Source organism: Pseudophryne corroboree, chromosome 8, assembly GCF_028390025.1.
Source record: "Pseudophryne corroboree isolate aPseCor3 chromosome 8, aPseCor3.hap2, whole genome shotgun sequence".
In the NCBI taxonomy this organism is placed as follows: domain Eukaryota; kingdom Metazoa; phylum Chordata; class Amphibia; order Anura; family Myobatrachidae; genus Pseudophryne; species Pseudophryne corroboree.
In genome coordinates, this window is record NC_086451.1 from 231,652,422 (window position 1) to 231,670,277 (window position 17,856).

General features: G+C 44.1%; 1 protein-coding gene across 2 annotated transcripts in view; it reads left to right on the forward strand.

The window, feature by feature from the left end:
• Positions 1-17,856, forward strand: part of LOC134948853 (diacylglycerol O-acyltransferase 2-like) — a 116,600-nt gene that overhangs the window by 50,768 nt on the left and 47,976 nt on the right. For both annotated transcript variants that reach the window (XM_063937100.1, XM_063937101.1), the window contains exon 6: positions 15,751-15,925. In XM_063937100.1, the coding sequence (XP_063793170.1) occupies positions 15,751-15,925 (175 nt within the window). The remainder of the gene's footprint in view (positions 1-15,750; positions 15,926-17,856) is intronic.

Here is a 17,856-nt window from a genome sequence, read left to right on the forward strand (position 1 = left end):
TGTCTTGGGGATTTTTTTTTTTTACCATCAATAGTGTTTCCCCCCCCCAATGTTTAATCACAATCGATTATTTTGTTCTGGTGGTGATTGACTCAGCCACATCCTTTCTTGCCAGGTGTATTTGGGAAAACACATATACAGGAAGTTTCTGGCAAAACTATACCTAGAAGCAAGAATGCTCTACTACTACTACTACTACTACTACTACTACTGAAGACACACACACACACGTTCTCAAACCAATGTTTCTCCACAGGATAACATTGAGATATGATGATGCAACAGCGGCTTTGCACCAATCGGTCAAGGCTTTTTGGCCTCCCAGCATGCAACGGGGCCATCCATATATCCCCGCCTCCTGGCTCAGAAAAATCATTTTTTTGTTTGGTGCAGCAGGAGCCGGACCTTTTATTTTTATAGTCTTACTATTTTTTTAAGTGGTCTTTCTAAAAAGCGTCTTATACGTACCTTAGAAAGATTTGCTCCAACAACTCTCCGCTGGGCCACAACAATTCCTACGCACAAGTACAGTGCTGTTTTGGCGGGCGTCTGTGTCGGATATACTAGCATGTCCAGCAGACGTTACCAGGCTGTGGCCGGAGCATGGGGAGAAGGTAAGGCATCGGTTCCGTTTAGAGGGGGAATATGGACACAGCCGCACTGCTTTGGGAGGAGACTACCAAACAGTCGCTGACGTGGCTGCCACCCTGGGTGCACCAGCGCTAGCCCTTAGGGATCATAGGCTCCAGGAGTAGTATAAGGCCATGATCCCGAGGGTTGATGTCAGCAGTGGGGAGTCAGACGCTCTCCTGGTCGCCCCTCCCCCCAGTTCATGACCAGTTTCCTCTGAGCCTCCCGCCATGAACTGTTTTCCCGCTTCCGTCTGAGACGCTGTATACTAAGGGACCCAGTTGCAGCATAGGCGGCTGGATGACTGGTGCGTCAGTGTTGACTTGGGCATCTGTGTTCACTAGGTTCACGGATCGGTGGCGTACACTAATAGCATCTGGATCCACTCAGCGTTCGCAGACATATTGATCGATCCTGGAAGTGGGGTAAGTCTCCCTGTATCCCACTCTACTGAGCACTAAGTCTCTATCTACCTTTTGAGTATGAATAGTTGGATAAGTGCATAATGCATATGAGTCTGATAATATTACTGTGGTTTCTTTCGCTATGCGTCTGACTACGGTTAAAACTTTTAAAAGTAATGCAGTAATATGTTTCTCCTACATATTTGAAATGCTCATATTGCTTATTATACTAATGTATAACATGTGACTGACTGCTAGTGTGATTCCTGACTTTAATATAATTCTGTCAGTTTTTTTCTATCTATTCCGATCCTCAATGCTGGTGTATAGCAGGATGGGTCGGATTGTATGTCACTTTAACGAGTCTTAAAGTGAGTACAGTAACAAATTGTGTAGTACACTGTGTAAGTGTTGATTATTTATCCTGTCTTAGAGTAGCAAAGGTGAGGAAGATACACTCACAGCAGCAGTAGCGGATCTTGCCACGGGCAAGCGGGACTTTTGCCCGGGGTACTGCCTTCCGGAGGGCGCCGGCGCCGTCCGTAGGTTGCTGCACCATGGCAAGATCTGCCACTGTGCCTCCCGCAGTGCCCCCCGCTGTGCCCCCCACCGCTGGTCTCCCGCTGTGAAGGGAAACAGACGCTACGCGTCTAGTTTCTCTTCGTGGAGAGGACCTTTGCTGTGCGGTGCGCGATGATGTCCTCGCGCACCGCACAGCATTGTGGCACAGATGCTAGGGGTTATAATTGACCTCTAGTGTCTATGCATCTGAGAAGAGGAGCGGCGCTGGCGGAGGTCTGCAGCGGTCTGGAATAAGGAGCGGGGTTGGAAGTATAATTTTTTTTCTTTTCTTTCAGCGGCGCTACAAATGGGGGTGTTACTGACCACGCCCCTGTATTAAGCCATGCCCCTAACATTTTGCCCAGGGCACCACAAGGACAAGAACCGGCCCTGCACAGCAACACCAACACTCATATCATGTTTGTCTTGCAAAGCTGGGTTAACCTCTCAGGATCTGGTTCAGGATGGATTATGTGCAAAGTGTTTTAGCTTTCACCAAGGTCTCTTGAATAGTACAAGGCAGATACAGGTGCAAGTTGATCCCCCTTGGGTTATGTTTGCACAAACACTATCCAGTATAGCTGAGCTGATAATTCCAACTTCTGTACCAGGAATAGGTTACACGATTAAACCTTACATGCAGCTTCCCACCTGCGGTTTATCACTTCCAGCAGCAGCCTCTCAAAAGAAACAGGCTGAAAAGCCAGTGGTAAGTAAATCTACATCTTCACAGTCTACACGTTTCAGATGAGGATTCATTGGAGGATGAAGGCTCCGGTTCTGCATACGAAGAGGAGGAGGTAGGCCTCAGCTCAGTGGACATAGCTGAGTTAATTAAGCAATGAAAGCCATTATATCCTTAGAAGAATCAGCAGAGCCTGTATTAAAATCCAAGGCACCTGTGTTTAAATGTCCAAAAAACAGTTAAGACTGAGTTTCCTGAGTTAGATCAGCTGACGGAAATCATGGAAGAGGCTTGTGCTATGCCCAGTAAGAAGTTTAGAATTCCTAGGAAATGGAATTCCAATTATTCTCTTCCAGCTGGGGATTGTTTAAAGAAGGAGGTGGCCCCCAAAGTTATTCGATTAGTGCAAAAATCTACATTACCTCTGCTTTCAACATCATTAAATGATGTCACGGATAGGAGAGTGGATGGTTTTTTAAAAAAAATAAACATTTTGTCTTTGTCTGGGGCAGTCATAAGACCAGCCATTGCTTCAGCTTGGATGGAAAAAGCAGTGGCTGTCTGGACTGATGCATTGGAAGGAGATTTTTTAATGGCATCTAGAGAGCAAAAATCCCATATGGCACATATAAAACAGGCTGCGAAATTCTTGGAAGAAGCAGCTTTGCATATGGGTTCAATTGCCTCCAGAGCATCAGCTTCAACAGTAGCCGCTCGCAGAGCAGTTTGGCTACGTAAATGGAATGCCGATTCAGAATCTAAAAAGGTTTTGGGGTCTTTACCTTTCTATGGAGATATTCTTTTTGGTAAAGAATTGACAGATATTTTGGAGTCAGAAGCAGACTCCAACAAAGTAAAGTTTCCTTCCACATACAAATTCAAACCTAAAGTTCCATCTTTTTGGCCCTTTCAGTTTCAAGGAAAAGCTAAAGGGAAAAGTGATGGCAAACAGCCCCAATACAAGTCTGGTAAGACTAAAAATCATTGGGCTACCAGAGTAAAACAGAAAATAAGTAAACAGCCTGATGGTGTGGGACTCCACCTGTGGTATTCAAGGGTGGGGGGCCGACTTCTTCAGTTTGCTCAGATCTGGCAGCAGTCTACGACAGATGCCTGGGTGCAAGAAGCAGTATCTCTCGGTTATGTATTTGCCTTCAAGAAACACCATCCTCAAAGGTTTATTTGTACCAGCCCATCGCAGGTAAGGACAAAGGCCAGGGCTTTGCAAGAGGCAGTTCTGAAATTGCTTCAGTCAGGGGTAATCATTCCAGTTCCTCCTGCACAACAAGGACAGGGTTTTTACTCAAACCTGTTTCTAGTTCAGAAGCCAAATGGGTCATTCCGGCCCATACTCAATCTCAAAGTGCTGAACAAGTATATTTGGGTAGCTCTGTTTCATATGGAGACTTTACGCTCCATCATTTTGGCCATGTAGCCAGGGGATTATATGGTATCCCTGGATATCCAGGATGCTTACCTACATATTTCTATAGCACTGTCCCATCAGTGCTATCTCAAGTTCGCTATTCTCCAACAGAATTTTCAGTTCCAGGCCCTACCTTTTGGGTTAGCCACAGCCCCGAGGGTATTTACAAAATGATGGTGGTAATGGCAGCTTATCTCCTCCAGCAGGGGCTGAGAATTTTTCCATACCGTGACGATCTTTTAATCCTGGCACAGTCTCAGGAATTGCTCCTGTGTCATCTGCAACAGACAATAATGTGTCTGCAGAAGCATGGGTGGCTCATAAATTGGGTGAAATCGTCTCTGGTTCCGTCAAAGCGGATGACTCACTTGGGGGCTGTAGTGGATTCAAGCCTTCAAAGAGTATTTTTACCTCTGAACAAGATATCCAAAGTTCAGTCAAAGATTCAGGAGCTGCTACACAATCAAAGGGTAGCCATTCATGCAGCAATGCATGTGATGGGATTGATGGTGTCAACATTCGACATGGTGGAGTATGCTCAGTTCCACTCGAGGCCTCTGCAGTATCTGATCCTAGCCAAATGGAGTGGGTTTCAGCAGATGATAAAAACGCAGATTATGGTCCCCATAGTGGAAGTAAGGAGGTCGTTAGCCTGGTGGCTACAGACATCTCATCTGGACAAAGGGAAACCCTTTTGGATTTTAGATAGGGAAATTATGACAATGGAATGCCAGTCTCCAGGGCTGGAGAGCAGTGTCAGGAAGGTTTTGTTTCTAGGGACAATGGACCAATGAAGAAGGTTGCCTGCCAATAAATATATTGGAACTTTGGGCCATATACATGGCACTGATTCAGGCAAAGGACATCCTTCAGGGAAAACCAGTTCAGATCTGCTCAGACAATGTGACGGCAGTAGCGTACCTCAACCATCAGGGAGGAACTCACAGCCAAAAAGCTATAGAGAGCAAAACCAATCCTAAAAAGTTTTTAAATACATAAACAGTAAAAGGTTAAGAAAGGAGAATGTAGGTCCAATAAAAGATGAATTTGGAGTATTGATAAATGATTATGAAACAAAAGCGGAAATACTGAACAAATGTTTTTCATCGGTGTTCACCAGAGAAGAAGTGATGGTGGTAGTAGTGCATAACGATAGTGAAAGCAATGATTCCTGGCTAGATACTTGTTTTCAAATTAAATTTTTATTGAAGTTTTAACATGTATAATAGAAAGGGCAATGGGGGTACAGAAATAAAAAGGGAGGGGATAGGTGGCGATGTACAATAATATGGTATAGACAGATAACCGGAAATAGTGGTACAACAACAAGTAGGCTACGGTAATATTACAGAAACATTATAATAACACTCAAAAGACCGCTTTATAGACAAAGGACAAATAGGCCAATATAAAAATAGAGAAGTGAAAATAGAAAGATCCAAGCTATGGCAACGTAAAGGGGCTAGTTAGTGGACCAAAGTATGGGATTATATTTAGTGTGTATGAGCACCAGAGTTTTTTAGAGTTCTGTATTCACTCCATAGGAACCATCTAATATGTGGACAAGAAGATGAAGAGGAGTAAGCTGCCCCTGCAGTTTCAAACTCAAAATGTGATTGGACTGCAGTTTCAATAGTCTCCAGCGTGGGAATTATATTTGTGCGCCAGTGGTATGCAAGGAGAATCTTGGTGGAAATTAAGATATGATTCAATATGTATCTGTTGTTATTCGACAAGTGTCCCGTGTAGATATGGAGGAGGGCCAATTTGGGGTGAGGGGATATCCTGAGGCCTAACACTTCAGAAATAAGGGAGAATACAGAGATCCATAAACTAATGATAGCTGGGCATGACCAGAAGATATGTGATAAAGATCCTATATTGCCACAATCTCACCAACAATTACGTGAAATGTCACTGTTCATTTTATGTAACCTGATTGGAGTTAAATATACTCTGTGCAGAAGTTTATAAAATGCTTCAATATGGTTGGTGCATGTCGATAATCTTCGGGCGTGTCGGAATAGTAGCTCCCATTCCTCATTCGTTATAGTGCAGTTCAAGTCCACCTCCCATTTAAATTGATAAGGTAACATGATTTGGTGTTGGGATGTATTCAACAGATTGTACCAGTGGAATATAGATCCTCTCGTACCACCCTTAGTAAGCAGGTCATGGAGATAAGCAGGGATAGGAGAGGGTTTGTGAGGCTATGGAGATGTCTGTCTCCACCAGTGACGTATTTGTAAAAATCTCTATGTGACACTGAATATTGGGTATTAATTTTTGCGAATGAAGCAAGGAAGTCGCCATCCATAATTTAGTTCAGGGAAGATATACCACATAGATCCCAGTCATCCAATCTTAAATTTGGTATGAGGGACACTAAACCTTTTAAAGATAAATCAGAGGAAAGGAGGCTAACATCTCCAAAAAGGTATACAGAGTCTAACCAGATTTTACGGGAAACCTTTACGGAGTTAGCATAGGATTTTCCCTCAGATGAGGGTAACCAAAGAAGGTCTACCAGAGATAAAGGGAGGAGTTTCTTGCGTTCTAGCCTGGCCCAGGGCATGGGGTTACCTAAGTTCAGCCAGGAGCCTAGTTGTGCTAGAATACATGCTGCTTGATATTTATGGAGATCCGGATAAGCTAGGCCCCCTTCTGTTTTGTTGAGAGACATTATTTTTCTTGACAATCTTGATTTCTTACCCTGCCAGACATACTTATTAAAAGCAGAATAAAATGTATCCATCAGGTAGGTGGGAAGGAGGACAGGGATAGTCCTAAAGAGGTACAGAATTTTGTGGAGGATCATCATCTTTAGAGCCGCTATACGCCCGAACCACGACACCTGATATAGCATCCAGTCAGTTGTTAATTGTGTGATTTGTCGCAATAGGGGTAGATAGCAGAGATCATGTCTGAAACGGTTGGCGTGATCTTTATACCCAAGTATTTTAGACCTCCATCTTGCCAGTCAAACGTGTATGCAGCTTTCAGTTTGTGGATCTCAGTCGTGGGAAGATAAATAGGTAAGGCTTCGGTTTTGGCACAGTTCAGTTTATAATATGAGACCATAGAAAATTCATCTAGTACCGGAAAGAGATGGGAAAGCGCAGAGTGAGGGTCCTCCAATGTGAGCAAAATGTTGTCTGCTAAAAGACAAATTTTGTAGGTTTTGTCACAAAATTCCGGTCCTTTAATATCAGGGTTCGACCTAATTTTTTCAGCAAGGGGTTCTGTTAGTAGAGCAAATACCAGCGGAACTTTCAGGGAAAGCATGCCGTTTACGAATACTGTGGCTGAAGGGTTAGAGTAGAGGGACAAAATGGAGGACAGGATTCTACCTGAGAATCCAAACTTATCCAGTACTTTGCGCATGTAGCCCCAATGAACACGGTCAAATGCCTTTTCGGCGTCTAGCGATAGAAGCATACGAGGAGAGTTAGTATTTGAGTATATGTCCTTCAGGTCAATAATTCGTCTAGTATTGTCGGAGGCTTGTCGTCCCTGGACAAAACCAACTTGATCTTGATGTAACAAAGTAGGTAAATAGGGGCATAATCTGTTTGCAATAAGTTTTGCGTAGTTCTTGATGTCCGTGCTCAAAAGGGCTATCGGGCGGTAATTGTACAAAAACGCTGGGTTTTTACCCGGTTTCGAGAAGGTAATTATACGAGCTTCCAGCATCTCATCCTGGAACACACCACAGTCTGATGCATGGTTAAAGACAGCAGTCGGGGGGGGCAAGGTTTCTTTAAAGGTTTTGTAGAAATCATTAGTAAACCCATCAGGAGAGAGAGAGACGGAGGAAGGAGGTACCGCTACACGTCATCATTGGACGCTCGGCAAAGCAACTTGCTCGCATACCGCTAACAGGCGGTGAGGAAACCAGGTCCGGAGACCGGAAGCAAGCCGCGGTCAGCGGCTTGCAAGGTAGGGACAGTAGGGCTAGACAGGACGGGACAGCTTCACATGCACATCACCCACTTCTGGTACCGGACCATTATACATTTGGAATCCTCAATACTCCATATCCTCATCTTAAACAAAAACACCTCTAAAAGGGGCTGTAAACATTATTTTTAACCCATTTTTTTTACAGGTATGAGCGGTACTATTCATAACAAGCGCTCCTTTATTTAAAACATTTTAGTAAACCCATCAGGGCCCGGGGATTTATTTAATGGGAGAGAATCGATAGTGGCAGAGACTTCTTCTAAGGACCACGGTAAAGTTAAATACTGTAAAGCTTCCTCGGTTAGGGACGGGAGGCTAAGACCATTTAAAAATTGATCAATTAGTGGTAACGTGGGTTGAGGGGGTCAAAGGATCATCCTTCAGGTTATATAAGGACGTATAGTATTCTGCAAAGGTGTTTGCTATGTCGGAGGGATTAGTAACCTTCGTCAAGCTTAGCGTGTGGATTGATTTAATATGATCTTGAGCAGTTTTACCTCGTAGTTTACAGGCAAGCATTCTGCCCGCTTTGTCTCCATGGGTATAGAATTTTTGCTTTAGTTTAAATAGGTTTTTATGGACCTCGTGGAGCGAGATCTTATTCATTTTCTCCCTAGCAGTCATAAGGGTCCGGTAGGTCTTTTTCAAATCGGGGGATAGTTTAAGTTTATTTTCTAGGTCTAAAATGAGAGCTTCCAGCTCCACCTGTTTTTTGTGGGACAGTTTTCTAATACGAGCTGCTGCTTGAATAGCACCACTCCTAACTACAGCCTTCAAGGCACACCAATTGTTGAATTGAGAAGTATCCTCCGGGCGGTTAACTTCTAGGTATTGAGAAATGGCTAGGGTAAGGGATTGTTGGGCTACGGAGTCTTTCAGTAGATAATCCCCAAAGCACCAAATTCCAATGGGGATTTTTGAGGGAGAAGATATATACCGTAAGAGCAGTGCAGAATGATCCGACCAAGATGCTGGCAAGATAGAGGCCTTTGTAACTTGTTGCAGAGTCCATTTGTCAGAAATGGCAAGATCAAACCTCAAGAAAGAGGAGTGGTCCAGGGAGAAAATAGTGAAGTCCCGACCAGTGGGATTTTTAGCCCTCCATATATCATATAATTCATTCTCATGGAGAATATGTCAAAATGCTCTGGAGCCATCATATGTCGTGGTCGGGCGCAGCAAGCGTCGGGTGGATGACCTAGCGATATTGAAATCACCCAAGATTAAGAGAGGCCCCAGAATATTTTTCTGGAGGAATTTTCAGAATTTCCTGAGAAAATAAATTTGTTTAGTGTTGGGAACATAAATAGCTGCTAATGTAATGGGTTGTTATCCAGTTTCCCCTGTAAAACAATGTATCTACCCTCCTGGTCAGATAATTGTTTGTCTAATGTAAAGTCACAAGATTTAGATATGAGAACAGCAACCCCTGCCTTTTTGGAGGGGCCGTTCGCTGTATAGCACTGAGGGAATTTGTTGTTCGTAAACGACGGGGGGTTAGAATTTATGAAGTGCGTTTCCTGAACCGCCATTATATGGGCTTTTTGTTGAGAAAAATAGTTCAAGTATATTTTGCGTTTGTTTGGGGAGTTTAAACCTTAGGCATTAATTGAGAGTATATTAACCATATTGATCCCTAAAAAAGGTGGTGCGTAGAAATGGGAACCAGGACATCTTTGTCGTGGGAGTAAACATCATAAAAAGTGCCAAAATATGTACCATAGTCTTTGCAAGGTCTGTTGTGGGAGATTGAGGCCTCTCAAACACAGGGAGGGAGGAAAAGTAAAATGGGAGGGGAGAAAAAGAAAGGCACCCGGTAGGTGCCCAAGAAGGCAACACAACGAGGACGTGGTGGGGTCAACAAGAAAAAAAAAACCCTCGCTACATAGTAAACAATAATACAAATATAACTTTTTGAATGTCAGTATCTAATAAATTTAACTGCAAAACTGGCTAAATTGGATAGATTGAACAGTGTCGTCCTTGGTAACAGTCAGGCCAGAGAACAATCGCTACTCCGAGTCACCACCTAGAACATAGTAACCATCTCATCATCATTGCCAACAGTGGCGACCAGCGGGCGATGTATCCCACCATAAACACGTGGAAAAACAAGAAGTAGTCTCGTAACGGTTAAGTGTCAAAGGACATTTAAACTGTAAAAGTTACTCAGGGTAAAGAAACCAACGGACACTTCACGGTGGCCCCTGTGTCAACATTCACATTAAGCATCCTATCTAATGGAATAAACACAGTGTTAGCATGCAGACACATCTCTATCTTTAAGGAAAAAGAAGGAGCGTAAACAGAGCATCATAAATTTGAACTTTGAGAGCAATAATGAGTCCTGGAGAACCATAGACAGGGCAAGTAGAGACAGCACCTGTAAAAAGATTAATAAACAATACAGTCTTCACATCATACAACCTGCTGGAGAGAGGAGGGGATCACTTTGGACCGCCCACCACTGTCCACTCATGGTCTATTTTGAGATCTTGTGGAGATTTAGTAGAGGTGTCAGTCACATTCCATGTCGCCAAAAGCTGAATACCTGCCTCTGGGGTACTAACTGTGGTGGTGGTTCCGTTACGCCGGATTAGGAGCTTTACAGGGAAGCCCCACTTGTAGGGAATGTCCACTGATCGGAGCGCTTCAGTAACTGGGTAGAATGACCGCCGTAAGGCAAGTGTTGCCGCAGAGAGGTCACCAAATAGTTGGAGGTCGCCCAGGATAGCGGATGAGGTAGCCGAAGGGAGAGCCGCTCTGAGAATTTTTTCCTTGATATTGTAGTAGTGCATCCTCAGCAAGGTGTCTCTAGGCGCATCCTTTGGTGCACTTCTAGCCCTTGCTAACCTGTGAATGCGGTCTATCAGAAATTCGTGCATTGTCACTGTAGGAAGTAGTTTCATAAAGATATCAGTGATGAACTGTGGTAAGTCTAAGTTAGCGACTTCTACTGGGATCCCTCTGATTTTAATATTTTGATGTCGCGATCTATCTTCTAAGTTGCAAGTTTTCCGACTAAGTTCTGTGATTTCAGACTGTAAATTGTTGGATTTATCGATCAGTTCATTGTGCGATTGAACCATTTCCTCAAACTTATTTTTGAGGTGGTCCGTTCGATGTCCAACCGCATCTACCTGACTGCTCAGCGTCAGCGGTGAGTCATCTCCTTGATCACTTTTGGGTGTATTATTAGTAGTAAGTCAATCCAGTTTGGAGCTTTGACACGGATTAAGCTTTGAATCCATATCACCTTTAGCAGAGGTTTTAGAGGTCGACTCCGACGGGGAATGTTTGAAGAGATTCACCGAGGGGACAGAAGGTTGATCCTTCAGACGTTTAGGAGGCATAATGAAGATCAGAAGATACAACGATGGATAACGCAACCTGCAGGATATGAGAGAAAGCACTGTCCCATAGTAGGGTGACACATACAGGAGGGACGTTCCAAAAGGTAGGTAGCGAAGTAGCGAGGGGGGAGTTAAAGAAGCCAATTACATCTTCATAAGCTCGTCAAGTCTACTTGGAAACAAATACATTCTTTCTAACCACAGTGAGGTCGCAGCAGACCTATATCTGATTCGGCCACAAGATGGTGCTGGAGAGCTTATTAATGAAGAGGCTGTATAAGCTGCCAGGAGCAAGAATTGTTAGATCTGAATGGTCCTTCCATGGTTATGAATTATAAACAATGCAGAGAGGAAGGAACTGTGAAAAAGGGTTCTCCAAGGGGCTGAGGGGCTGGAAGCGTGTATCGGATCCAGTATAACTATCAGATAGGGGGTGAGGGAGTATACACCAAGCACTTACCCCACAGCCACTTGCAGGGGAATTGTGAGGCTCCTCTAGGCACACTTTGCGGCGTCTTTGGTAAGGGACACCTGGACTGGACCAGCCAACAACCAGGGTCCTCAGTGGTAAAGCTTGAATCTGGCAGAGGGACAACTCCAAGTAAAGGGGCCACCTGTATGCACACTCATGTGAAACAACTATGGCTGCCTCCCTCTGCTTAGGGAGTATATAAGAGAGGCTGTGCTATATTTGGGCACCTGCTCAGCCCTCCAACTGTTCAGAGCCCCCTGTAGAGTGATGTACGTTCCGGGCCTGTGAAAGCTCCCCAGCGCCGGACGGGAGCAGCGGGATCCAAGATGGCCACTGCCAGAGGAGTTCCGAGGCCAGCCATCCAAGCAGCATCCGGGCAGGTAGGGGCGGACGGGCGGCCATGGACCAGCAAGCCAGCCAGCGGGAGATCCTCTCGTGCGGCAGGGAAGGCAGCGGTGAGTCAGCGCCATGGTCCTAAGGCCAGAGGCACCGGCGTGCGTCGCCGGAGGTCTGTCCCCGGCAGTCCCCCAGACTAGAGGCCGCAGCTACAGGTAGGCTGCAATCCTCGGGAGCTCCTGGGGTGCTCCCCGACTCTGCAGGCCGTACCAGGCAGTATCTAGGGGGGGTCAGCCAGACGAGGGGTAGCAGGGAGCAGGGTCACGAGGACATAGAGGGGGTGGATAAAGGGGATATTTAATGAATAGGGAAGGAGCTCAGCAAAATCACACCTGCTTCCCTGAGTAGTTAGGCCATGCCTCTCGCTAGATAGTAGAGACAAAGTAAAATTAAGATTAATAAATCACCTGGACCAGATGGACTTCACCCGAGGGTTCTTATGGAGCTTAGGTCACAACTAGCAAGACCCCTATACTTGATTTTCAATAGTTCTATTAGATCAGGCATGGTACCAATGGATTGGCGTATTGCTGAGGTAGTGCCATTATTTAAAAAGGGATCTAAAAATCATCCAGGAAATTACAAACCTGTTAGTTTGACATCTATAGTGGGGAAATTATTAGAGGGAATTTTAAGGGATAGCATACATGAGTATCTGCATGCCACTAAGTTTATTAGCAAGAACCAGCATAGGTTTGTAAGGGATAGATCATGTCAAACTAACTTAGTTAGCTTCTATGAGGAAGTGAGCGACAATCTTGACCAAGGAAAAGCAGTGGATGTGGCATACTTAGATTTTGCAAAAGCCTTCGATAAAGTGCCTCACCGGAGACTGATCATCAAATTAAAGGAGCTTGGCCAAGGAAAAACTATTTGTACATGGATAAGTAATTGGCTTGATAACAGGGTACAGCGAGTAGTGGCCAATGGGATGTCCTCCAGCTGGGCACCAGTAGTCAGCGGAATACCACAAGGGTACGTTCTTGGGCCACTACTGTTCAACATATTTATCAACGACCTGGAAATAGGCCTGGAAAACACAGTGTCAATCTTTGCAGATGATACTAAATTGTGTAAGGTAATTCATTCGTAAATAGATGTGGAGTCTCCACAGAATGACTTATCTAAACTTGAAATCTGGGTGTCTAAAAGGAAAATGGGATTCAATATAGAAAAATGCAAATACACTTCGGGACTAAAAACAAACTTGCAACCTACATATTAAATGGGGAAAATCTAGGGGTAACAGTATTGGAAAAAGATTTGGGGGTACTCATTGATAATAGGCTAAACAACAGTACACAATGTCAAAGTGCAGCAAAGAAGGCAAATAAGGTGCCAGCGTGCATAAAACTGGGAATTGAGACAAGGGACAAGAGTGTAATCCTGCCGCTGTACAAATCATTGGTACATCCGCACCTGGAATATTGTGTTCAGTTTTGGCCACCACATTATAAAAAAGATATCTGTGAACTCGAAAGGATTCAAAGGCATGCTACTAAGTTAATTAAAGAGCTAGAGGGACTGGAGTATGAGGGAAGGCTCACTAGGTTGAAATTGTATACACTAGGAAAGAGGCGTCTAAGAGGAGACATTATCAATATCTTCAAATATATAAAGGGAAATTACAAAGAGTTATCAGAGGAATTGTTTATTACAAGAACTCTGTATAAGACGCGAGGTCACTCGCTGAGGCTAGAGGAGAGAAAATTCCATACTCAACGTAGGAAAGGGTTCTTCACTGTTAGGGCAATAAGGATCTGCAATTCCCTGCCAGTGAAGGTGGTAATGGCGGACTCTATATATGCATTTAAAAACGGATTGGATAAATTTCTGACTGAAAAAGATATTCAAGGTTATAGCATTTAAAATATTGACATTTTTAATCTGGGAGGAAAATGATTTACAGTTGGTAACTAAACATAAAACATTACTTCAATTAGGACATTATAATTAACTCGTCTTAAGACAGATTACAGGTTGAACCCAATGGGTATTTTGCCTCTTTTCAACCTCATTAACTATGTAACTATGTAACTATGAAAGTCACATACTAAAGTGGGCAGAACTTTATCATCCAGCCTTGTCCGCAGTGTTCGTTCCGGGAGTCCTAAACTGGGAAGCGGATTTTCTCAGTCGACACGCCATTCAGGCAAGCGAATGAGCTCTACACCTGGAGGTCTTCCAGACTCTAGACAACAAGTGGGGTTGCCAGAGATAGATCTCATGGTGTCCCGTCAGAACAACAAAGTTCTCGCATATGGGTCAAGAACAAAGGATCCCAGAGCGATCTTTGTGGATGCCCTGTCGGTGAGATGGGACTTTCATCTGGCCTATGTGTTTCCTCCAATCACCTTATTACCAAGTGTGATGAGAAAGATAAAGCACGGAAAGGGTGCCGTGATACTAATAGCTCTGGCTTGGCCCAGAAGACATTGGTACACAGATCTGCAGAGAACGTTGATGGATGCTCCATTCCTGCTCCCTCAACGTCCAGATCTACTGATATCACAGACATCTGGATCGACTGTCTTTGATGGCGTGGTTCTTGAGACCTCTATCCTGAAGTTAAGAGGATTCTCACAACAGGTAATTCAAACAATGCTCAGAGCAAGGAAACCTTCCTCAGCTCGAATTTATCAACGAATATGGCAAACCTATATTCATTGGTGCAGTGAACGGAAAATGGACCCTAGGTCTTTTAGAGTTTCCAGGGTCTTAGCATTCCTTCAGGCAGGAATGGATAAAGATTTGAAGGTGGCTTCCTTGAGAGTGCAAGTGTCAGCATTGACTGTATGGTTCCAAAAGAAAATTGCCAACTTACAGGATGTGAGTACTTTTTTCCAGGGAATGCTGCGCATTCAGCCTCCGTTTGTTCCTCCTAGAGTGCTTTGCGATTTAAGTTTAGTCCTTAGGAGATATATCGTTATCAATGGTAAGTTCTTACCATAACGTATACAGTATGTAGGGCTAAATAATTGTTTGTGGTGGATGTTACAAACAGCAGTACTACCGATGTTTTCTTTTGATGTCCCATCCCTGGTTTGGACCTTCAACTTCACTGACTAGCCTTTTCTGGAGGATCTCAAAATGTTTCTCCTTATTTCGTTTTTATTTTAGTCAGCCTTTTTATTATAGTTGATGTACAGTAGCATCGCTTACAAGTCCAATGTTCCACTGATTAAGAAATGTCATTTCTGGGTGGGTTGGGATGTGATTTGTCTCAGGCATGCAGAGGCAGCATACAGTACACACACTGCTCTTACACAGTATTACAGATACAGGTTGAGTATTCCTTATCCAAAATGCTTGGGACCGGAAGAATCGGATTTTTCCGTATTTTGGAATAAATTCATACCATAATGAGATATCATGGCGATGGGACCTAAGTCTAAGCACAGAAAGCATTTATGTTTCATATACACCTTATACACACAGCCTGAAGGTAATTTTAGCCAATATTTTTAATAACTTTGTGCATTAAACAAAGTGTGTGTACATTCAAACACTTCATTTATGTTCACATATACCTTGTAAACACAGCCTGAAGGTAATTTAATACAATATTTTTTAATAACTTTGTGTATTAAACAAAGTTTGTGGACATTGAGCTTCAGAAAACAAAGGTTTCACTATCTCACTTTCACACAAAAAATTCCGTAATTCGGAATATTCCGTATTTTGGAATATTTGGATATGGGATACTCAACCTGTATTTACCAAATCTATCATTGTAAAATTCATAAGTGAATCTTCTAAATAGCTGAAGTATAACACCAGTACTAGTCCCCTCATATATAAATTCTGTTTTGTCTGTAAACATTATATGCTATACTTTCTACCCTACTGTCTCTTCTCAGGACTCTGTCCAGTGAATCGAAAATCTATTGGCTATGCTCTATCACAGAAGGGCCGCGGAAATGCCGTAGTTATTGTAGTAGGTGGAGCTGCTGAATCGTTGTCCTGCCAGCCGGGGGTCACAAATCTGATCCTAAGTAACAGGCGAGGATTTGTACGACTGGCATTGGAGCATGGGTCAGTATTACTCCATACTAACGATTAATAAATAGTGCTTAAGCAGTTGGCACTATAGGCCTGACTCAGAGTTGTATGCACTATCGATGTTGTATGCAGTGGAGAGATGTGTTTGCCACTGTGCATGCGTGTGAGTCGCACTGCACGTGTGCTGCAATGGACTTGCAATGGCGTTCGCAGCGAGGATTCATTCACAAAGTGAGTGACAGGCAGGGGGCATGTGTGGGAGATAACTAGGGAGTGGATAAAACACAGGCGTGTCATGACCATTTTGGAGGCATGTTTGAGGCTGCATGCAGGTGTAATGTCTTCGCCATCTTACTTCCTGCAGCCATCCTGCGTGACCGTAGAGATACTCAGAACTTCCATAACCAACTGAACTGTGACCAAAGATGCGTACACAGCCACCAGTGGGCACCCCAATACAAAGCCAGGCATCTGGGACATTTGCATATTTTCTCGCAATCAATGCGTACAAATTGGCAGCAACGACGGTATTAGCGTACAACTCTGAGTCATGCCCTATGTGCAATAGTGCTCCACAACGCTCTGCTTTAGGGGCACTTAGGCAATATATGTTATACTTGTTCTAATCTTGTTATACTACATTCAACACAACTTGTTCTAAACTTGTGTTATTACATGCAATGCAATTCTGATGTCATTAGTGTATGGATGAGGGGAGGCAGCTGTGTACATGCTGCATGGTAATGATTACTCTTATTAGCATATCTGTGTATAGCTCAACTGCAACCATAGGCATAGGTATAGTAGGTGCAAGGGCTGTGGCTGCCACAGGGCCCGGGCCACATTAGGAGCCCAGCCCCGTGCACCCACTTATGCTGACAGCCACACTGAGTTGCACTAACCTCCAGAGTCCTATGGCTTCTCCTTTTTTTTAGCAGGAGAAACCATGGGACTTAGAAGGTTAGTGTTCATGTCAGTACAGTGAATAGTGCAGTAGTGGTGGGGGAGGGGGATGCATTGTGGTGTGTGTGGGTGTGTGGGGGGGACAGTTTACTATGAGGCCCCATCAGGTATAGTTACACCTCCTCTATTGGGGATGCTCCATTGCAGATGACTGCAATGAGGAAGATATAGAGAAATGGGTGGAAATGCAACACTCGCTCCTCGGTAATTGCTTTATTGGAATACATATGTGTTGCCAACAGTCATTATGTAGACGGGAGATTGCCGATGACATAATGTTGACACAGGTCCCAATTCAGAGGTGGACACAATGCCGATTTCTAATTACCAATGGCAGTCACAGTAGAGGGGGGTACACATGAGGAGATGTGCTGAGCGATCTATCACTGACCGCTCAGCACACGTCTCCCCACACTCAGCGCGATGTGTGCTGAGTGGAGGGTGGGGGGCGTTCACTTCACACAGCGGTGCAGTGAGCGACCTGACTAGATAGTGCCTGCATGCAGTGTCAGAGATAGCGACGCACGGGCCATGCATCGCTATCGCTATGGGACACACACACGGAGCAATGTATGCTTCTTTTCAAAGCAATCTAGTCTGATTGCTTAGAAATTAAGCAAAAATCGATCTGTGTGTACCCCCATTGAGGGTTAACATGAAGAGCGATTGTCAGTGAGCATATATGGGAATTACTATGGGGGTGACAACAGAGGCGGAACTGCCGGAGACAGTGGAGTCGGCTGCTGCTGGGCTCCTGCCTTGAAGGGGGGCACCTCTCCTCCATAGTCTCCAATTCCATGTGCTCACCTGTGACCCCTGCCAGCTAATATCCAGGTGAAAAGCTACAGTATAAAACCACATTTTTCACTGACTTGAGACGGACTCCAGATTCAGAATCACTTTTATTGCCAAGTATATCATTACCGAATACAGAGTACACAAGGGATTTGTTTACAATAACCACAGCTCTCAGACAACACAAAAGGACAACACAATAGGAC